The following is a 24,515-nucleotide window of genomic DNA, read 5'->3' on the forward strand; positions in this document are numbered from 1 at the left end:
ATCAATCAATATGCTGTAAATTATGTCAGCCGGCTGGTCATTTCTACCACTAAAATACCAATGGAAAATCCCGAAGGGGATTCTCAACGCGTGCCATCATAAGAATGCCGCTGCACTGCGCTGTTCACAGTCGGGAAGAGCAGCGCACCTGACGGCCTCTTTTCACAATGTATTCTTCCTAACCGAATGTTTCTTTAAAAAGCTGTTCTGATGGTCACAAATTGCAAGGATATAAGCATTTTAATTTGCAGCATGATGATGGAAGTTCTGAAGCACAATCTGAAGCACTGGTAGTGTTAAGAAGCCTTTTGTAACGTTTTAGAGGAACGTTTTAAGTAAAACGGCTCCACCATTTTGAGCCTGTGAAATGTGTCAAGTTAAAAAAAAAAAAAAAAAAAAAAAAATCAGCCCACGTCTATAATTAAGATGGCTGCACATGGTGTGAGATAGATAGAGAGAAATGATGTGAAAAGGCAGTAAGTGCGATTTTAACAAGAAAATAAGAGGAGTGTAAGAGAAAGGAGCTTGAGAACGCTCTCTCGGAGTTAATGACATAAATGTGGTAATTACGAGCTTCCTGCAGTAATGTGGTTTGTGCGCCAATCTTAAAATGCAAGATGCTTACTCCACGTGACCTGAATTAACATTGTGTCATATGGCCTGAGACTGACACTCACAGAGGAAACACATTTCTTACCACATCATTTATTTATTTATTTATTTTTTACTACCACAGAGTAGTATTTATTTAGCTTGGTCCCTGCTGCTATTTAGTGAAGCACCGGACACACGGTGCTAGCGTCTTCATCTCTTCAGCTAATTAGAAGTTTATGTCACTGACTTGCACATGGAGTGGACATTACTTTGCGTGTTATTAAAAACCCTGGTGTGGTCATTAGCAGCAGTGAAAGTGCACATAAAGACTGATGTGGATGTCTGTTTAAACCTCACAAATATGTGGCCTGCTCTATCATTTTTGACTCCCTTTTACCCAGACAGTCAATTCAATTCAAATTAATAAAGATGTTTATTCATACATAAGGCGAAAAGCATTGGTGCAGTGGCTTGCGTTGCCACCTCATAGCTTCAGGGTTCCCTTTTCGATCCTGAGCTTGGCTTGTGTTACTCTCTGTGAGGATTCATGCATGTTTCCTCTGGGTTCTCTGGTTTCCTTCTACTTCCTAGAAACATGCAGATAGGTGAATTAGCTGTGCTAAATTTCCCCTTGGTGTGTATGATTGTGTAAATGTGTATCTGTACAATCGTCCAATCAGACGATCATTTAGAAGCAGCGGAATCAGACATTAGAAAGATGACATTAAGGAGATTAAAAATGAGATCTCGGAGACTTTGGACATGGAATGGGTATCGGGGCGAATGGGCTGATTCGAGTAATTCTGATCTATGATTTTCACAGAATGGTGCACAAAAAACCCCCAACAAAAACATCCTATGAATGGGCAGAGGAGAACGGTCAAAGGGGAATGGCCAGGTTCTAGCTGACAGGAACGCTACAGTAACTCAACGTATGGTCTGCACTTATGTAGCGCTTTTATAACCTTAGTGGTTCCAAAGCGCTTCACACTGGTTCTCATTCAACCATTCACACTCACACACTAATGGTAGCAGAGCTGCCACACAAGGCGCTAACTTGCCATCCGGAGCAACTTGGGTTTCATTGTCTTGCCCAAGGACACTTTGGCATCATGTGGAATCACGTGAGCCGGGAATCAAACCGCCAACCCTACGAAACCCGCTCTACCACCTGAACCAGAGCCGCACTGAAGGTCGCCACTGTTTACAAACGTGGTGAGCAGAACGAAAACAGCGACGGGAATCAGAGGCTACAATGGGCAAGGCTCACTGAAACTGGGCAGTTGAAAACATCACCAGTCTAGTGTTGTGTGGGTTTTGATCATACAGTATATCAGGGTTCTTTTGTGAAAAAGCTTGTGATTGTGACAAAAGACATTTGGTGTGAAGATAAATATGAATTCACTTGCACATGTGATTTGATATTGTACTATACTAATTAGAGCGCTACTGTACTACAAAGCATGAGAAGCCTTAACGCTGGCACTGTTGTCAAGGAAGCATATGAGCTAGTGTGGTGGGTTTCTCTAGCAAAGACCATACAAGGAGAATGTCAGAACTTTGAATTATTATTATATTCATATTCTCACATGTGTATTTATGAACCAGATTACTTTCACAGGCAATTTATTTTTCAATACCGATGCATATTTTCAAGCATACTCCTCTGTGTGCTATAACACTTTTTCCTTTCTGCTACTGATCGTTTTACCCTGCGCTCAATTGAAAAAAAAAAAACAAAATAAGTAGCAAAGCGTAAAGCCCTGTATATGTATCTTCTTTATCACTTTCTGTACTTTACTTGTAATTCATTTGTACTAGGAAGTCTTCAAGATAGGTCTGGCCAAGAGAACAGGTGTCAATGCAGCCACACTCGTCATAAAATTATTTGGCAGCAAAATTAGCAGTAACAAATTGGATCGCCAGCTGTGTCTCCAGCACAGCTGTTATCAACCACTGCTTGAAAAAAAAAAAAAAAGAGTTCTCCTTGTTTGTAATTACAGGGTTGAATGACGGCAGTACTGCCAGCAGTCTGATGCCTTGGGCTGCAATAATCTACAAATCAAAATCACACAGTTTCCATTGGAGTCATTGATTTTTTTTTTGTTGCATTTCAAGTCCACAGTTATTAATGGTGTGTTTGGTGTAGAACGCATTGCTGCCTGGGTAGTGAAGCGATTCAGGGACATCCAGTTGTGTTATTGGCTATGTAAGTCTCAAAACCAAAGCAGTCATATACTCCGTTAGGGGAATCCATTCTTATAATACACTCGTCTGCTGCAGCTGAACGAGGAAATTGACTAAGCTATGTTCTTTTATGGATATTTAAGTTGATTGATTTCATTTGATTTTCCTAGAGAGGAAAAATTTGTTTCCTCTGCTTATGTTGCATATCCCCCCTCCCCCTGTCATTAGCACACTCACGAAAAATTGACCAAAACTTATTATTTTGATGGAAAACCTTGCTGCATTTCCGCAAATCAGACATGCCACATCTACACACAGGTTTATAATGCATGCACAATATATTGTGCATGTTAATGGTAGTTAATGAGATGTTTCGGACCTGTGTATCTTGATTTTTTATTTTTTTTTTGACTTTCCTTGTACAGTTATAATACCTCCCTTTTCATACTGTTCATTTGCAAGACAGTATTTTTGGCTATCACACCTCAACCCAAACAGGGCTGTGTGTTATTAGGTGTGTTACCTGCAACCTTTGACGAGGCATTACACATTACATTTGTTTTTTATTCCATGCCCTGACTCTGCTGGTGAGACTGGCATGGATATTGATCAGTCCTGAAAGGCTCAGAGAGAGGAGGGGGGGGGGGATTCAGTCTGAGTTTGTGTATGTATGTGTGTGTGCATCTATGTTTTTGTGTGTCAGATACGCCCACTCGAGCCCGTCGTTCACAGGGAACTGCCTTTGACAAATTACATTTGTCAGAGCAGCAGGCCCATGCCAATAGATGCTCGAGGAGGGAACAAAAAGATTGTTGCTGAAGTTTATAAAAGTGTAAAGTCATGCTTGGGTCATGTAGGACTTCTTGAAATTTTAGCAGTTACTCAGTAATCACATCTTACGTTTATTGGTGTACTCTTAAAAATATCGAAACATCTATTAAATTGAGATTTTTATCTTATTGTTGTTTTGTGGTAATAGGAATGGTAGCAGATCTCCTAAGCAGGGATTCAACTGGGATTTAGGAATGGAGGAACCTTAATTCTTTTAATGGAAGGCAACAATGTCAGGACGGAATCATCCATCCTTCCATCTATTCATTTTCCGTATCACTTATCTACACAGGGTCACGGGGGAGCCAGGGAATCCCAGGGAACTCAGGGCACAACCCAATTCCAGGGAACTCAGGGCACAACCCTATGTCAGGGAACTCAGGACACAACCCTATCCCAGGGAACTCAGGACACAACCCTATGTCAGGGAACTCAGGACACAACCCTATCTCAGGGAACTCAGGACACAACCCTATGTCAGGGAACTCAGGACACAACCCTATCCCAGGGAACTCAGGACACAACCCTATGTCAGGGAACTCAGGACACAACCCTATCTCAGGGAACTCAGGGCACAACTCAATCCCAGGGAACTCAGGGCACAACCCGATCCCAGGGAACTCAGGGCACAACCCAGTCCCAGGGAACTCAGGGCACAACCCAATCCCAGGGAACTCAGGGCACAACCATATCTCTCAGAACTCAGGGCACGACCCTATCCCAGGGAACTCAGGACACGACCCTATCTCAGGGAACTCAGGACACGACCCTATCTCAGGGAACTCAGGACACAACCCAATCCCAGGGAACTCAGGGCACAACCCGATCCCAGGGAACTCAGGGCACAACCATATCTCAGGGCACGACCCTATCCCAGGGAACTCAGGGCACAACCATATCTCAGGGAACTCAGGGCACAACCCTATCCCAGGGAATTCAGGGCACAACCCAATCCCAGGGAACTCGGGGCATCCATCGCAGGGCACAATCGCACACACATTCACATGCTACGGACAATTTGGAAATGCCAGTCAGCCGTATGTCTTTGTACTTGGGGAGGAAACTGGAGTACCCAGAGGAAACCCCCAAAGCACAGGGAGAACATTTAAGCTCCACGCACACAATGAGGAGGCGGGACTTGAACCCCTAACCCTGGAGGTCCAGAGTACCTGTAGGAAACCCTCCCCAAAGCATAGGGAGGCCAAGAACGTAACTTAAAACTGGCCATGCCCTCTTATTATTGTTGGCATATGGCTCATCAATGTGTTTATACCCTCATATTGTAGATAAGCAGTTATGTGGATTACGATCATAAAAAACCTGCAGTAAAGAAACTTTGCACTCACATCATACTGTACAGTACACAGCATCATGTGCCACTGTGTGTAAATGCAGTGTATGTATACTGATGCTGCATAGTTAGTTTAGGAGTCCAACAACAAGAAGCATTTCAATAAAAGCTGATTTCATCTAATGATCTGAACTCAGTGTTGTGGCTAATTCTGTTGGTTGTGAGTTCGGCTGTCACTTCTGGGCAGTGACGTGGTTTTATCACAATATTTTTTAAAATGGTAAAACTCAAGCAAGGGGGAAAAAAAAAAAAATCAATATCGCACAAGCCTGAAGTTAGCTGCGAGTGTTCTTCTCAACCCTGCACCTATTATGTCACACCACTGGTTGTATCTATAACCTGGCCATTTTTAAGTTATACTATTTATTTAATATCATTTCTATTAAACTATAATAATAATACAGTTGACCTCCATCCCATTGATTAGCCACATAAAACAGGACGCATGAAAATCAAGCCTCCAAAGCATTTATGGTTAGGAATCCTCCTGATGGCAGGTGGGATTGTAAATAAGAGATCTAAGGAAAAAACAGCAGCCATGTCTGTTTCACCTCAGGGCAACATGGGCCGAACATCATTTGAGTAATAGAAATATTATTTCTAAAATAGATTTTTCATGTTCGTTTGCGTAATCGAGTCATGTTCGACAAGATCCACTTTCAGTGAAACTAAAATAGGTCATCTTTGACTCTGAGTGATATAAGGGTTAATATTCGCAGTGTTCTGTATTTAGCTGACAAGCGTTTCTCGAGCTGAGATGAGACAGAGAGATAGATAGATGGACAGCTCCATTCTCCTCTCTGGAGGGTGAGAGTCGGTGTGCTGTTTCTCTCTCGCTCTCGCTCTCTCTCTCTCTGCTCTCTCTGCGCTCTCTTTTGTGCTGCATGCGCCTCTGAGATTCACTCGTGTTCACCTCTCTCTGTCTCCCCTCCTTCCTCTCTCTCTCTCTCCCTCCCTCTCCTCCTCCTCTCTCGCTCTCCCTCCTTCTCTCTCTGTCTCTGAAGGAGTAATGGAGAGGATCACCATGTAGACCGGAGCCGAGCGGAGACGGGCTGAAATGGGAAACGCTGTGTGGAGCGACGCCGCTCTGCAGCCGCGCTGATCCTCAGGAACTCAGCCCTCTGTCACGCACACTGGACTGCATTTTTTTTTTTTTCCCCCCAACATTTTTTAAACATTTTATTTCCTCCATCTTTTCTCACATAGTCTTATTTTTTTTTAGGTCGCATTATTATTATTTTTTGGTCCAAGTGTGTTCAGATAATCTTCATCTCCAAGAGGCTCGTGCGCCACGGTGCCAGACTCTCGGGTTTCTGAAAACCGATTCAACTCCACTTCAGATCAAGCTATGGAGCAATACTCCACCAATATGGGGGACATGAGGAACAGCGATTTTTATTCCAAGAACCAAAGAAATGATGCAGGCGGCTTCAGCTGCTCGCTTATGGAGCTCCGCTCACTCATGGAGCTCCGAAGCACCGAGGCAGTCGTCAAAATTCAGGAGGATTATGGAGACATCACGGGACTGTGCCAGAGGCTGAAAACCTCACAGACAGAGGGTGAGTGTGTGCCTCTATTCTTTTTTTAAAAAAATTATTAAATAAATACACTTCTCTCCTTCCTCCCCTCACTCTTCCCCTACATACGCATAACATCGGTGACTCATTCTAACACTTATTGATTATCTTTTTCACGCCTTGTATTTAGGAGCTGCAAGAGTAGTGGCTCCCCCCCACCCCCACGCACAATTGTGCAGCTTGTTCTTGCAGAGTTATTAACTCGAAGGTCTTCCATTCAACAGCACAGAGGTCAAACTAAATTTGCCACCTTTAAAAAAAAAAAAACAGTGCTGAACGGTACGGTGTGAACGACTGTTTCCTGGATTTTCTTGGAAACCCAATGTGTTTCTTTGCGTCACAAATTCCTCGTTAAGTGGAAAATGGCTCGTCCTTTGCCTCAGTGGAAGATGATGTGATTGGCATGGTCTGTTCTTCACGCCTCATCTGTCAATTGATAGAACAGCATATGGGCTCCCCAGTTTATACTCTTCTTCAGGTTTGAGTGATGCACTAACTTGGTGTATGATCACACACCCTGTGCGAATTATTACCACTCTGTTCAAGTTACGAATCAATTTGAGGTAGTCCTGATACGCCGCCCTCAGCTGAAAGCAGAAAGCAGACTCGAAAGTGATTAGAGAGTGATCTGTACTCACTTGACTCCTCAAGAAATGTTTCAGCAAAAGGCTTTGGTGTTTAAACCCTTCAAGGCAAGTGGTGTCCGTCCCTGACTGCCAAGTCTTTCCTTGATCTTTGCAAACATGACTGCCTGTGCGTTATCAGAAGGAGGAACTCTGTTCTGCTAGAGTGACTTGGGCTGACATCCCAAGTGCAATGTGATAATGAAGACAAATGGCCGCATCTAGCCTTGTTAACGAGCACTTTTTTTTCTGCATTTTCCCACCCAGGGCACTGTAACCTTCAGGTACCCCATCACCCTGGCCTCATTTAGTGCCAGTCTCCTAAATAGTCATGACGTACCAGATTTTACCACTAATTAAGAGTTCCATGGGGCATGAATGACTTTCTCACCTTTGGTTGATCTCTTGCCTCCAACGTGAGCCCAGGTAAAATCTGATATGCATGTTGCACGTGTGCAGATCAGACCTGTGAGATTTTATTAATTAATTGGGACGAAAAGCTAGCAGAACGATCAGGTCAAAGCGAATAAGGGCCAAGATCTGTATCACAGGTATGACCGACCTTTCAGAATGCTCTTAAAACCATGCTGCATGGTTAAAAGCTGGAGTTAATGTAAATATTTAATGCAGCAGCCATTTGCAGAAACTTAAACATAAGGTCGAAGGAAGCAAGAAGGAAAGAGGTTGCAGACCTTTTGGATGCAGCGGAATCCATTTTGTCGGTGGCGTCAAGCCAATCAAATTGGCTCAAATTTATTTTATAATGGGATTATTTTTAGCACTGATGCACACTGATCAACTTAGCGAGAAATCTGGCGAGCCTGTTTAAATGTTCTTATACGTTTTAGTTGCAGACTGGGGGAAGATATCGGTATACTCTTGTATACGTTGAATCGTAACATTAAAGGTTCATGTTTGTTCAGAACTTCAAAAAAAAAAAAAGTGTCTGCAAGAACATCTCCTTTCAGCATGATCCATTTCTGATCATTTTTCTAGCGAGTGCCTGCATTCAGAAAGGAGATATCCCTTGATGTCTTGAAACACATACCTTGAGTAGCAGGCCTACAGATTTGTACGAAACTGTAAAAACAATCCTATTTTTACTTTGCTGAGGGGGCGTCAGTTGCTCAACCCATGGAATCAGGCAAAAGAGTAAAGAAGACGTCTCCGTCATCGCTTCAAGTTCGGTAAACAATTTGCTTGAGCTGGTCCCCAGGGGATCATCTATGGAAGATGGCTATTGTATGCTAATAGTACTAGTGTGCTGTGTCCTGGCACCAGCTGCAAAACCACCGAGAAATGTCTTTTCCCTCGCCATTGCTGTCCTCCCCCATGACTCTCTCTCTCTGCTCTCATTTCTATTTCTGTCTGATGGCCCACCTCACTTCAGTGCAGCAGCATATCCTTTCCCTGTGCATGAAACTAACCAACACCAACACATCTTTGTCCTCCAAATCCCACTACTGTCTTTAGTCTTCTCTCTCTCTTTCCTGGGTATATTGGTTTCTTAATAATTGAGCCAAGAACGCTTAAAATGGATACAGTGATTCCTGTGAATCCGAGTCTAAAGCTAAATGCAAATCAGATGGCTTGCTAAACGGCCGAGTGTAGGCGGGAGCTTGAACCTCGCATTCGTTTAGCATCATCATCATTCTTGCAACACGAAAGGCAGAAGTATGTCCAGTGAAGCAAAGAGGAAAAAGAGAGATACACTGGGTTTTCTGGGAACAAGGAACATCGACGTAATCCGATGCCACAGAGAGGCTGAAGGTCAAAGTGAGCTGACAAAACATTACAGACAAAGTACCAAACACGACACAGTCCTCATGAGTGATCGAGATCGAACGCCCTGAATAGTTGTTCGGGATGACATCTGGAATCGTAACGTGGTGAAGGACGCAATTGTGGATGAAGAAAAATGATAGCAACCAGGCTAAGCTGCTTGATGCAACATTCTCCATCCCACCATTCACTCCAGCTCCATATCACATGGCTTGTTAAACAGCATCCCATCTCAGCAATGCTGCACTCCCCCTCCTCCGAAACCCATCCTTGATGAGCATGCTAATCTAGTCTGCCTGGCCCATGTGCTCATTCCCCTCTGACACATCCTATTTAATCTCGGGCTCCGCTAGGAATTGCTCCGAAAGAGCACAATCTCCTCTAATAAGGACACTCATTTTGGCTCACCAGTATTGCTGCCCTTATTCCAGCTTCCATTCTTAAAAGTAGAAATTGTTCCCTCTGAGAGTAGGTTATAAATGATATGTTACCGCTTTCCTCCTTCAGGGAACAGACTCTTCTGTATGCATGACCTTGGAGTAGAGTTTGAGCCAGTCATGTCAGGTGACACAGGAATTTTACGAACAGAATACCGCAGGTTTGTACAGTCAGTTCTAGAAGTATTGGCACCCTTCGTTGAAAGGAGATACAAAATGAAGACCACAGAGGTGTCCAGTGTTATCCACAAAGAACTTGTGTCACTGCAGGTTTTTGTTCCAACTAAACAGGAGTCTTTGGAATCACATGGAGCTCGCGAATAAAACATGCAACGAGTGATACTTTGACACATGGTTTGGTCAGTGTCCCCATTTCATGGTAAACCTTCAGCAGACTTTTTCTTAAGTTGATATAAGTGTCACTTTGTTTTTAGACAAAGGGGTTTGGCAACCTCATATCTTTAAGAATATTTTATTTGAAATATTCTTACTGTAAGTTGATAGTTGTCAGGTCAGCACTAGAATCGAAAAGAAAGTCTGTTTCTCAGAACACATGATGGACCGTGGACTATACTTCCCAACACCCACGGACTTTAGGTGAGTCTCGACCAGCTTCCTAGGTCGTGAATCAGTATATCGTGTACACGAGTTTGGGCACTGGTAAGGACCCTGAGCTGAGAGGCTTCAGAAAGATGACGTCATTTCCAGTAAGGGAACATAGTGAGCATCGATGCTTCCTGTTTTTTGCAGTGCATCGTGGGATTTTTTTCAGGAGCCCATGTATGAGTGCACTGGTATGATTTTGCGATTGAGACAGCCCTTAAAATGGCCGACTCGCTGATCAGTGCCCTGACTACTGAACTGCGGAGCTGATTGAGATGCACCCTTTGTCACGTTCACACGTCACCTGATTTCTAATTACACACACACCTGAACTTGGATTTTGTGATCGCAGAAATTCACGCAAAATCAAGGAAACGCTGCAATATTCGCAGGAGCTTGCAATTTCTCCAAATTAATGCAGATTTTCTGCAGAGTTTGGCCAAGACGTGACATTTGACATAATCACAAAATGCATTCAGCCAACACCTCTTTGATTCATGTGCATCGAACATGAGTACGGCTAAAAGGTCGCAGTTACCAACAAACATCACCGTGATAGACCATGCAAAACTTTCGCCAATTCAAGTAGTTTTCTGCAAAAAAAGCTCAAAAAATCCCGTAAATTGCATCGGAAATTTTGAAAAAAGCCGCAGCAAAATCAAGCATTTTTGGCCGCAACGATCACAAAGAAACTCCATGAAATCCTGTACGGCCTGCCTGAACACAATCAGACTCCAGTTCCACACTTCACTGTTGGTGTAGTGTTTTTAGGGAGATCCGCAGTGCCATTTCTTCTCCAAACATGGTGTGTAGTATCACAGCCAAAAAGTTCAAGTTTTCTCTCGTCTGACCGGACTACACTCTCACAGTATTTCACAGGCTTGTCCAAATGAGTTGTAGCAAACTTTAAATGAGCTTCGACATGCCTTTTCTTTAGTAATGGAGTCTTGCGGGTGAGCGTGAGCAGTGGAGTGCACTGCCTATTGTTCTCTCTGTGACGATGGCACCTGCCGCCTCAAAGTGTTTCTGGAGCTCTTTCCGAGTGGTCCTTGGCTCTTGGGCTACATTCTCTGATTATTCTTCTGACTCCCTGGTCAGAAATCTTGCGAGGAGCTCCTGTGCGTGGCCGGTTGATGACGGAGTGATGTTGTTTCCACTTGCGGATAATGACCCCAGTGGTGTTTACTGGAAGATTCAGAAGTTTTGAAATACGTCTGTATCCGATTCCATCAATATGTTTTGCAACAATAACATTGCAAAGGCTTATGGGAGAGCTCTTTGCTTTTACCCATCATGATATGTTTCTTGTGCAACACGTTGGAAACGAAAAATCTTTATATAGACCATTAATTTACTCACCCAGCTGATATTCATTTGCACAGATAGGAAGTATAATTGCTTTCTAACTACTTACGGATTTCAGCTGGTTCTTTGCCTTACCTTGTCTTGGAGAATTGTTTTCCTTAGCGTGTTCAATACTCTTTTCCCGTGTCATTCCGCTTTATTACACATAACTTTATTTATGGACTTTAATGTTGTTAATTCTTTATATTTCTTGAGTTAATACTGATGTCTGGTGATCATTTCATGTGCAAAACCTCATTGGAAATATATTTGATTGAATTTTTTTTTTGATGCGTTCAATATTTATTTCCCCCACTGTAAATATTTATCCAAGTCATTCGGGGTGGATTTTTTGCCTTTAAGTAGACCAAAAACTTAAAGCGACTTTTAAAACTCCAAAATGAGGCCGGCATTGCAGAAGGATCGTGTTTGCTCAGTTTATCCCTGTTGTGATTTGCTGTAAAGTGCCATGACTCATCTGTACTCATAACGCTGAATCCTAATCTCCATCTGAGCCTGAATGTGAGCTCCGGCCCAGGTGTTTGTCTCAACGCATCCATTGTGGAGTCAGGCTGCGTTCACAGCACGTCGGAGCTCGGTGGCTCACGGTGGATGTTTGTTTCGTGAGGCAGGCATGTAATACTCATGACTGCGGCTTTGCCAGGTGTACGGCTAGATTTGAAGCGCAGTAGTTCACTTCTCACTTTGAGCTGATGAATCACGAAGCAAGCTAACCGTTCCTTCACTATACACTATACACGTCACGCTGGTTCTGCGGGGCCACCGTGATGTCTGAGAAGTACTGTGAGCCAGAAAAAAGGCATTTGCTGACTAAGACATTTTGTTTCTGTGTGCGCTTATCTACGTTGTCAAATACACTCAATTTTCGAAGGAATACGACGATGATCACATCATGTGATCATCATCCTGTTCCTTCGAAAATTGAGTCTACGTGGCAATGCAAATAAGCACACAGACTACAGTAGGCTGCCATATTTGAGCAAGGGAATATTAAGAAGAAAAGCTTGATAAACAAGGTTGTTTATCATTGAAGGTCGTGAAACCCAACTGCTAATACTCAAATATTTATTGAATTATATAGGGTATATAAAGTAGTTCTACTTTCTAGCATAACATTATTTCAATAAAAAGCATCAATAGCTATAAAAAATGTATGTAAAAACTAGAAGAGCTGTTGTAGAAGAGCTATTTTACGGCATTTCTACTACCACAGTACAGCTATTGATTTTCTAGAAAGCATCTGTAACCGTGTCGGTCTACACGGCTGTGTCTTTAGGTCCGCTCTGATGGATTTATTAGGAAAATGTTTGCAGGGGAGTAACTCTCCCTTCCCTCAGCTTAGCACTCTCATATTTCTTCTAGCATGACTGAAACACATTTGTGCCACAAACCCAGTGTCGCTTCTGTTTACAGAGGTCAGCACTGACACTATGACCTCTCTGAATGAGATGTTGCCTAATGAAGCTTCAGTGCTACGTTGGGCTCCCATCGATACAGAATATCTGTATTTCAGACTAACACTAAAGGTGATCAGATCAGACTGAATTTGTGCTTGGGGAGCCGTAGAACCCGTAAAAGACCTTTGCGATATTTCGCTAATGCTTCTGTGCATCTGAGGGTCACCGTGTGATCATTTAGGTTAACCAGCACATCCGGCTCATTAGGTCATATATCTAATGGCTGAGATGTCTCTGTGGGCCTGTATTGGGTTTGGCTCATTTAATTGTCCAGTGTCTCATCTGTACTGTAGGCTGTTATTGTTTCTCCCGTGATTCTATTAGCGTCGTAGGCATGTCATTTCTCTAGAAGATGAGTAGTGTACATTAAGTCTGAGATTAATTTATGTACGATTTATTTATGTACTTGTTACCAAATAGTCTTCATTGTATAGCGAAAACACAAGAATTGACCTTGCTGTTCCAATAATTTTGGAGGGGACTGTACATTGCCACAGCATTGTAGAACTGTGGCAAACCGAGATCTAGCTTAGCTTGTCTTGTAATCTTTAGTTGTGGCTTAGTAGTCAAATCAAAGTTGTAGGGAAATAGGTAGTAAATAATGGTCAGAACATGCTGTAATTGGTTAAACTGGGAAAATTTCAGTACAGTCGATTAGGAGTGTAACGATTCAGCGTATTACATCGTTTCCTTCCACTCCAGGCTCTTTATTCAATACTTCAAAATGTTTGCATATGGAATAACACATTCAACAGGTTGCATAATAAAGTCATAGAATAACATTTATATTACATTAGGTGTAATAAACATTCCGACCAATTTTAATCAATCAGTAAACACTCCTTCCTCTGAAAAAATCGATTCATCTTTATCTATATCTGAGAGACTTCTCCTAAGCACACTGGTGTTTTTTTTTTTTTTTTTTTTTTTTTTTTTTACAAGCCAATATGCTAGCACACTAGCATCATAGTGGGGTCATTCCTATGTTCCCAGCGTGCTATGTTTCCCAGTTCAATATTCTTAAAGTTTACACACATTAAGTCAACTTTTCCCAAGCTTTTATGTAGTCAGGACTCATTTCCCAGGGTCCTATGAATTTTATTACCTTTTGACTTTAAATACCAAAAAGACATTTAAATGAATAACAACATACATGAATGTAAAATCCATCCTTCATCCACACTTGAGAGTTCTGAGCTTGGAAAATGAACTAGGTTGCACGCACGGAACTTTCATTTCTCCTGCTCTAAAAGTAGCTGCTAGTCTGCATTCATACATTCATACAGTTCAACTCCATGCATGAGCGATAGCGAAATGTATAGACTAAACTGGAGAAATGCTATTCTGTAGCCTATAAAACACAGTAAACGGTCCTAAAAGGAACACAACTCTCACTTACGCTGAAGCCTAACTCCAGCTCTAAATCACCATGTGTGCCATATAAATCTGGGGTACATAGGGCCCTGGGAATATAGATACACTCCCCAGACATACTATCAAACTGGTGTATTAGCTCCTACATTCTGCAGCAAGCAGGAACTGGAAGATTGACCCATCATTTTTTTTTTAAAGATTCAATTTAAGGGAGCAGTTCTGCTTCCCAGTAAGTTACAGTACTGACAGCTAGTGAGTGGTAGGAGGAAAAGTTAACAGCAAAGTTACAGCAGTGCTAATACCAAAAACATACGGCTAATACAGCGCACACACATACTGCATTCCGACAGCCTTACCTCACTGATTCAAGAAATCACACAAACACGGTCATTTACGTTCACTTATTGTATTTTTATAATGTTGAATGTTTTAATCAACTGAAACTGGAACTCTGACACATAGTCAGGCATTGCTTATTTTTGCCGTATCGAATTTGAATTTTGTGTATCGTTGCATCCCTACCTACTAACGCTAGCTAATTAGCTAACTTATCTAGCCATTCTGAGTCAATTATGTTCAGTTATTTGAGGAATGCAGCTCCACCGTGGAGAAACCGTTATGTTATGGTATAGAAATTATATAATTAGGCGTTTATACTGTATAATTATACTGTATGCACGTCCTGAAAGCCTAAACACATCACTCCCTGATGTAAAAAAAAAAAAAAAAAAACCCAATCGAAACCATGACAGAAATTTGAATGGTTTCCACTACAAATACCATTACAAACCATCAGCTAAGCATTAAAAGCGTTACCATTACTGGTCCTTAATGGTATACTCTAGACATAACATGCCACCAATAGAAGGCGACAAATTATTAGTAGAGACCCACGTACAGGGACCGATACAGTTTCCATTAAAACCAATACAGTTCCCATTAAAGCTATTGCAGATTTCTATGAGAGTTCGGATTGTTTCCAGCAGGGCTGCTACTAACATAAGACTCATTTGTATTCTGCAGAACTGTTCCGCGTGTAAAAGAGCCGTCAACTCCGATCACATCCTACTCCACGCTACTCTGTGGGAAACTGTGATATTTGACGACGCAGCATGATAGTGATTCAGTGGCGTTCGCATTTATGTAACAGCATGAGCACTGTGTGTTTAATGTTGTACATGTTAGGCTACACGAGGCATAGTATTTTTCTCTGTAAAATCTGCCGAGTTGGTGGCACGCGGTCCGAAAATTCTCGCCTTGAACGATCATCACACGATTTTTGCAAATGATAATAAGATAAATAAAGTATGCGACTAATTTATAAAGAGACTCATGAATGGCTCATAGTGGTCACTATTTTATTGCATGCATTTAATAGCTTTTTTTTTTTTTTTTCTTCTTGCATCCTTTTTAGACCGAAGGTTAGTATGAGTAAGCAGGAATAGGAGTTTTAAAGGAAGCACTGAAAAGCTCTCATCCTCATCCCACATCATACGTTTTTCATGAGTGTCAGGGGCTCCTTTGGATTTTAATAGGCATCACTAACATCCGGGCCGTGTATCGGTAACCTGAGACGGACATCTCACCGTCGCCATCCTTTTTACACAGAGACTCATACATGCACATATGCAACTCCCCAAGTGTATTAGGATTACGCTAGACAGCCAAGCAAATTGGCGTGTTTGTGTGTGTGTGTGTTTGCGCATGCTTGCTCTATATAACCAAAGACAATTGAAGGAAGAGCTGAAGCTACTGAAGTCTCACGGCCGAGGCCTGTCTTTGCAAAATGACACTCAGGTCAACATTCATACACACTTGTACACACTCATGCGCGCACGCACACACACACACTCACACTCACACACACACACACACTCCCCACCAGCTGTCCAATTAGGTTCAAACAGCAGGAATGCTGCTTCGAACTCAGAATCTTAACAGATGTTTCATATGACTAATGAAGTCTTGGACACCTGTCCTTTATGCTGACCGTTTACTTTCACTAGAATTGCTAAATCAGTTGCCTGTATTCCACTGTGTGAGTGTGTGTGTGTGTGTGTGTGTGTGTGTGTGTGCGCCAGAGCTGCAGGTATATTTAATCAGCCAACTGCTTTGCACTTTCTGTACTGCTGGTCAACATACAGTAGTGGAAAATTGAAGAGAATAATGTTTTACCTATTGTTATCTAGCCCACAAATAAAAACGATAGAGCGTAGAAAATAATTGTATTCATTTGTGGATGTGGATTTGTGGATTTTATTTTCTGGAGCTCACTTGATTTATTTGCAAATCATGCAGCGATCCAGACACTGTGGTCTCATCGACGGTGATCAGTTCAGGGAGGAGCTTCTGCGAGCGATGTTTGCTTCAGGTGATTTATGCGGATGGCGCTTATGTAACGCATACTCAACCTGTCAGACAGTAGCCTATAAATCGTACGTAAAATAAAATGTACACCGAATCATCGATATACACTGATCAAAAGTCCACAGCCCCCCGAGCTCTTAGTGTAGCGTGTTGCGTTCTTGAGAATCAACGTTTGCACCTGTCATGATAGTTGTGTACGAGTCCCTCAGGTGTTCTCAGTGTGAGAACACGGATCTCGACATCGTATAGCCACTGTCGGAAAGGGATCAAGTATGCAGGGGTCAGGTATGCAAGGTGTATGTAAACGTATGACCTCGACTGTAAGTGCAGTTTTCTTTTTACTAACAGATGATCAGATATCGAATGATATAACGTCGATGACGTATGTGTGATATAAGTGCGAAAGATAGACCTAGATTGAGCGGATGTCGATTTCAGAACTTCACTTAATAGGAAATGACTATGTAAAGGGTGTTCCCGGGCCACCACACATGTACTAAACTCTGGGATTTTGCTCCATGCGTTGTGTGGTTTTAATATCTGTATGTGTTATGAAAAAGAAAGGTTGTTGATGGATATTATAAAACGCCTAATCCGAGTCTAACAAATGGATGTAAAGATGTATATGGGCACAAGGGGGCAGTAAACAAGCTTAGCTACTAGAGTAGCAGGCCTACCATAGCAACAGGAATAAATATTCTCTTTAAATTCTAGCAAAATTATAATATACATGTTAGATGTTAAAATTTCAGAACTTATTAGAGGATCAAAAAATGCCTTACAGTCCAGAAAGTCCATAAAGCATGCAGTTTTCTCCAATTCGGCTACAACCTGAAACACACCACGTAGTATTGATTTTGTCATTGTGCCGCCATTTATTTGGTAAAAGGTTTTTCTTTCATGGCAGACAGGGTTTGCTGTAGGTTATGTATCTCTGACCTCCAGGGCCACACATCTCTCCTCAGGTGACACCATAACACGCAATCCAATCCAAGTCTCCAATTAGACCAGGTACAAATCGGACTATTTGTTCGGCTGTTGTAAGAAATGCCCCACAGTGGTGAGTGTGTTTTGGAAATCTGTGAGCGGCGGGTTCCGGTAGGTCACCACCTGGGGTATGTGTATGTGCGTATTGTTCCTGTGTGTGCGCGTTTAGCCTACTCTTCAGGGAGGAGATAGACTGCACGCTCATCCGTTGCAAGTTGGATGTTTTTAATTGCAGCTCAGCGTTGCTACAGTGCCTCAGCTCTGCTAGCAGCCAACAGTAAAACATGTTCTACCATATGCATGATTAATCTTTATCTCAGAGCTTCTTCAACACATAACCCACGGGGATTTGACCGCCATGTTAATGTAGGAGGACGTGCCTGTCAAACAAGATATCTCCTAGACATGTGCAATATAACGATTTAATAATGTCTGTGCGGTATTAAACTGCCACGATATCCAATGACATTTACTTTTATTCTGTTATATTCCCAGATTCTTAGCCTGCTCTGCAATGTAACATTAGAGTATACTAGTTTGAGTTATCCCTCAAAAATACGGCAAAAAAGCAGTTTCTTTCTCCGTAATAAAATGGGAGATGAGCAAATAGACATATGAATCTGGAATGTTTTGCACAGGTGTTTTGAGCTCTCCAACACTTCCTGGAAGCCCCGCCCCTTTCCACTGATCTCACATGATCTTGATTTGGACTCGTGGGGCATCCTCGCTTTCGGTCAAGGTCAATGGAGAATGTTTTGCGTTCATTAATGTGAAGTAAATCAATGTGTGTTCAACTTGGCTAACATTAGACCAGTATATATATATATATATATATATACACACACAGACCAGCCATAACATTAAACCCACCTGCCTAATATTGTGTTAGCCCCCCCTTGTGCCAGTAAAGAGCTCTGAATCTACAAGATCTCTGAAGGTGTGCTGTGGTATCTGACCCCAAGACGTTAAAAGCAGATCCTTTCAGTCCTGTAAGTTGCGATGTGGGGCCTCCATGTATCGAACTTGTTTGTCCGGTACATCCCACAGATGCTCGATTGGATTGAGATCTGGGGAATTTGGAGGCCGAGTCAACACCTTGAAGTCAACACCTTGATTCATCTTCCTCAAACCATTATCCTCCTGAAACAGGCCACTGCCATTAGGGAATACCGTTGCCATGAAGGGGTGTACTTGGTCTGCAGCAATGTTTAGGCAGGTGCTAGGTGTCCAAGTAACATCCACATGAATGGCAAGACCTACGGTTTCCCAGCAGCCCAGAGCTCTAACCCGGTCGTCTAGCCATCACAGTTTCTCCATTGTCAAAGTTGCTCAGAATCTTACGCTTGCCCGTTTTTTCTGCTTCCGACACTAACTTCCAGAGCTGACTGTTCTAATATATCCCACCCCATGACACGTGCCACTGTAATGAGATAATCAGTGCTATTCACTTCACCTGCTAGTGGTTTTAATGCTATGGCTGATTGGTGCATGTTGCGCATATGATGTGTATTAAGTGCTAATAATGATAGTTAGAAAGTGATTAAATAAGCTGTTTGTTTTTTGTTGTTATTCTCCTGCATTAATGGACCTTAGACAACGATTTGCTGCTGCCAAATTCCGACTCGTGGCAGAATCCAACTCTCCTTTTTTTGTGCGTGTGCGTTACAGAGTAGTCATACCAATGCTGAATATTTACCGTACTTGACGTTTCTTGTTTCTGTTGCGAACATGACATCAGGAATGGACAATTGTTTGGCAAGCATGTACGTGAAGTACTGTCGAATTGGTTCTGGGCAATTAAATGACTGATCAGTTTATTTTAAAGCAAGAAAAAGTCAATATTCCTTCCCTCCAGTTAATCCTGTTTTCCACACTGTTGTGGTAGTCACAGGATTTCCAGCGAAAATATTAGTGACGTTTCATAGGCCAATCCTTTAAATTCACTTTTACTAGACGTCCAAAATGACTAACACTGTCACACCGAGGCTTACATCCGTGCTCGTTACATGTTCGGCTGCTCGGTGATTGATGCGACGTGTCAGAAGGTGTAGCAGAAACTGTGACAATTTCACCTTGTCCTATATCACAAGGCTCAGATGTACAGTACACACACGGAGCATGCTGGGATATCGACTCAGCGGAACATCAATATGGCGTAACCAGTGTAGTTGCTATGGAAACTAGTTTTGGACACATTGCCGCATAGTGACGGGTGATACTCACTTGTGATGGAGGGGCTCCCAGCACATTTTGCACATGATGTACAGTATATTGACGAACTCAAATGATGTTTCCCTTTGTGTGTTAATCATTTTATTGAAGCAGTATTACTACAGAAGAGAGAAAGCAATTTGCACACATGTAATATCAGATCTAGTAAACACATTACCACCTTTTTCGCTTGTTACTATCCACGGTAGTAACAGTGATAATTAATATACAGTATTCATAGGAAATAAGTACTGTGAGATACTAGGCTGCATTCATTTAAATAACTCGAACTTGAGTAATTCAACTGGACATTTCTAGACTTACAGTGCAACATGTATATCATTTGTGGATTAGCCTAGTAAAAGGAAAAACCCAGGTTGTTGTTGTTTTTTTTTTACTGTACGTATTACTCCAGCATTTTCAGTACTTAGCTATCAAATATGCTAGACTTAACTATGCTAACTATCTATGTATTGCAGAAACTCCCATAAAACACACCAGCAGAAATGTTTGTTGCAGCAGCGATCAAGCGAACACTACTTAAAGTGAAGGACATGATTTTACCATTAAACATTGCTGGGTAATGGCCATCGTGAACTTCAGATCTGTCATATTCTAGTCTGAATGTTAAACTGACTACAACACTCCCAAAACAAGACATCGGTTGCTCTCAGCAGAAGAATGTTGCTGTGACTCATTATTTAACCAGATGTTAACATCGCTGGGAACAGGAACGATGACAAAATAATGAAAATGATAGAATGATATAGGCGGTGGAGGTGGGGAGGGGGGTTGGGGCGGGAGGAGGGGGGGGACTCATATCAGTACATTCATTATACATTAACGCTGTGGGTTACAAACACGAAAACCCGTCCTATCGCTGAGACTTATCGTAAATGCTTATAGATGCCATTCTCACTGTGAATACGGCTGAAATCATACAACCCCATTTCCAAAACCGTTGGGACCCTGTGTAAAATTAAAACAAAATGTAACGATTCGAGGAATAATAATAATGAGTCTTTATTGGTCACATATACTTTACAGCACAGTCAGATCTCGGTGCGTAAAGGGCGAGGCCGAAAGCCACTTCTGAATGTGCGTGATCTCCGACCCCTCAGACGTCACTGTCTTAAAAACCGTCGAGGCGAACCTGGCATGGGCTCGGGAATACTTTTGGTAAACCTTTGTCACTCGACACCATTCGCCGCTGCATCCACAGATGCAAGTTAAGGCTTTACTATGCAAAGCAGAAGTCATACATCAACACTGTCCAGAAGCACCGTAGAATTCTCTGGGCTCGGTCTCATCTGAGATGGACAGTAGCACAGTAGAATCGTGTTTTATGGTCTGACGAGTCGACGTTTCAGATAGTTTTTGGACAAAACAGCCGTCGTGTTCTCCGGGCCAAAGAGGAAAAGGACCATCCAAGCTGTTATCAGCGTCAGGTCCAAAAGCCAGCGTCTGTCACGGTATGGGGGCGTGTCAGTGCACATCGCATGGGTAACTTGCACATCTGTAAGGGCAGCATTAATGCAGAAAAATATATACCCATTTTGGAGCAACATATGATGTCTTCCAGAGCAGGACAACACCAAACCACATTCTGCCCGGATTACAAGCGCATGGATGCATAAGCAGAGAGTGCGGGTGCTAGCATGGCCTGCCTGAAGTCCTGACCTGTCTCCGATTGAGAATGTGTGGAGCAGTATGAAGCGCAAAATAAGGCAAGGAATAGATATCGACCAGTACAGTATTAAGAGGTGTATGTGCGGTTTAGGATAAAGAGCGAAGACAACTACTTCACTGGAATACATTGTCAGGAAACAAACAGAACAACGTATACATCGATGCAATTACCGAGTCCATCTCAACTGCAATGTTATTAGAATTATTAATAATGTTTTTGTCGGTCTAGATTATGAAATACCTGCGGACAGAGCGCTTTTCATCTATGCGTTTACAAAGAACTATACTCAGACTGCGATTGCTCGTGGAGCTAAACAAGTAATTTCCACAGAGCTGTAATTATTCAGATGTTGATTAGCGAAATAAAGCATATATAGTAAATGTTAATAAACTTTAGGGAGTTTTAAACGAGTGGATCTTAAGCGTTTAAGCGTTTTTTTATTTCCAGCATGCACTTATCCAGGGCTGTTTTATTTAATTCAGGTAAAGTTACGTCTTTAGGACATGACTTAACGGATTACGTGACTCCATGAATTTGTCGCCATTTCTTAGTGCCAAGCCGCTTACATATCAAGCATTTATGTAACACATCTCATTTGTCTGTCAATGGTTGTGATGTTAAATAAAGTTTATTAATTAAAGCAAAGCAAGTATAATTTACCTGTGCACATCGTCTCCACTCAGCTGCAATGGCGGGCCTGTGCGCAATTCGCAAAACGTCCACAAGATGTCGCCATATCCGATTATGGGAAAATGTTTAAATATCGGGGAAAATATCGATAGAAACGATTATCGGTCGATCACTAGCAACGACGCAACAGTCGACTGTCCCAACTTTTTCGGAATTGCGCTTGTAAATTGTTTTTTATAAACACCTGCAAGAAAATTTTAGCTAATATGCTTGGGTATAGTAATGGAAGAATTTAATATATATTTATATATAGAGATATATAAATATATATCTCAAGAGGCAGACTTGAGATTTCAATTCTAAGCCAAAGATTTGTCGTTGAAGAATCGTGCAGCTCTAGTCACCAGGTAGAATAAACATTTGGAATTTTATTTATTTATCTGTAGTTAAAATATGAATAACTTGTCAGATAGAACTTGAAGTAAATATGCTATGCTGAGAAAGTTAAGTGTGTATACACATCGGTCAGCCGTAACGTTAAAACCTCTGACAGGATTTGTTATCCTTTAACAAATGTATTATCTTCTGAGTTTGAAAGAAAGCATTTTCCTTTAATTACTTCAGTACATTATCTCTGAAAATACCTGCGCTTGCACATTTTCGCCGATGTAGCAAAAATGTGGCTGAGAAGATCCCATAGCAACAGGGCTCCTGTGACGTCGGATCTGAATGTCATACGCATTCACTGTGTTAACATACCGCCGTCGCTTTTCAGTGTGTATCTGTGTGTGTGTGTGGTGTGAAATACCTGTGTGTATGAGGTCACTGCGAGAACCTGTGCAATGTGTAGAGTTTCCATGGCGATCTATTTTTATCCTTGGCGAAGAAAAAAAGAGCAAGAGAAAGCAGACGGATAAAATATGAAATCTTGTCGTCTCAGCCTCAGCCAATGGCATCGCGTTCTGCTTTTCCATTAGCAAGAGGTGACGATTCGGAGGTGATGTACTATTCTGGAGAGCGATGTGGGTAGAGGATGGCACAAATCTATTGCTAACATCCAATGACTTGTTTTGCTGTGCAGGTTGAATTTCACACCCAATTTTAATTCATGAAAATTTGACTCTGTATTTTTATTGATTGTAAAGTGATTGGGAATTAATCTCTCTCTCTCTCTCGTTCATGCTCTACCTCTCTCGCTCTCAAGCTCTATCTCTCTCGCTCTATCTCTCTCGCTCTATCTCTCTCGCTCTCATGCTCTATCTCTCTCGCTCTCTCTCTCTCACACGCTCTATCTCTCTCTCCTGCTCTATCTCTCTCTCTCCCTCATGCTCTGTCTCTCTCGCTCTCTCACACTCTCTCTCTCTCTCTCTCTCATGCTCTACCTCTCTCTCTCGTGCTCTATCTCTCTCTCACGCTCTATCTCTCTCTCTCTCGTGCTCTACCTCTCTCTCTCTCTCTCTCTCGTGCTCTATCTCTCTCACGCTCTCTCTCACACATTCTCTCTCTCTCGCTCTCTCTCTCTCTCACACACACACACACACATTGCTTCCATGTCTTTCGCTTTTCCCTTTCTCTCATTTTCTCCTACCAAGCCTTCTGTTCCTCCAGTAGTTTCAGTTCTCTTGTTGGTGCTTTGTAACAATGAATAAGTTTTCCACCATGGGAAGGTCTTCAGGACAGAGGATGCTAACATGTCGTGCTGCGTTTTTTTTTTTTTTTTTTCTTTTCTGATTTTTCCGGTCATATTAACTTAAAGAGGGAGACGAACATTAAAAGACATTATTAAGAGGAATTAACTTGTTTCACAGGCATTCCACATCATTGAACACAACTGTAAAAGGTTAAAAAGATATGATTTGACATTCATTAGTAAATGAAAAATTGTAATCGTTGGCAAAATGCTGTAGTAGAAGTGCAACGTAACACTTCGGGACATGCTGTTATTGGAAAAGAATTGATTTCGGTGTTTGCAGTAACTCCACCACCACCATAGCTGTGGCGATATGACCATTTTACATTGAGATTTTTGAGATTTAAATTAACGCGAAATCGAGCAAACTCCGCAATATTCAGAGGAGCTTGTAATTTTTCAAAATGGCTGCAGATTTTACGCAGATTTGGGCCAAGATGTGACGTCATCACAACGCGCATTCAGCCAAAACCTCTTTGATTCACGCACATCGAGCATGAGTACAGCTAAAAGGTTTCATTTACCAACAAACATCACTGGGGAAAACCGTGCATCATTTTGTGCAATTGCAATTTCGCAAACTCAAGTAATTTATTTTTTTTTTTTTACAAAAAAAGCACAAAAAACTCTGCAAACTGCAGATCACAATAGTAAAAAAAAAAAAAAGCTACGGCAAAATCTAATATTTTTGGCCACAGCAATCACAGAAAAACTGTGAAATCCTTCCTGTATGGACTGATAAATATGTTTCAGAAACCA

General features: G+C 41.9%; 1 protein-coding gene across 3 annotated transcripts in view; it reads left to right on the top strand.

Moving 5' to 3' along the window:
- atp2b2 (ATPase plasma membrane Ca2+ transporting 2) overlaps positions 1–24,515 on the top strand; it is a 170,684-nt gene that overhangs the window by 74,144 nt on the left and 72,025 nt on the right. For all 3 annotated transcript variants that reach the window (XM_053674094.1, XM_017451031.3, XM_053674095.1), the window contains exon 2: positions 5,968–6,522. In XM_053674094.1, coding sequence (XP_053530069.1) covers positions 6,312–6,522 — 211 coding nt within the window. In that variant the 5' untranslated portion in view covers positions 5,968–6,311. The remainder of the gene's footprint in view (positions 1–5,967; positions 6,523–24,515) is intronic.

This window comes from Ictalurus punctatus, chromosome 21, assembly GCF_001660625.3.
Source record: "Ictalurus punctatus breed USDA103 chromosome 21, Coco_2.0, whole genome shotgun sequence".
Taxonomy (NCBI): Eukaryota; Metazoa; Chordata; class Actinopteri; order Siluriformes; family Ictaluridae; genus Ictalurus; species Ictalurus punctatus.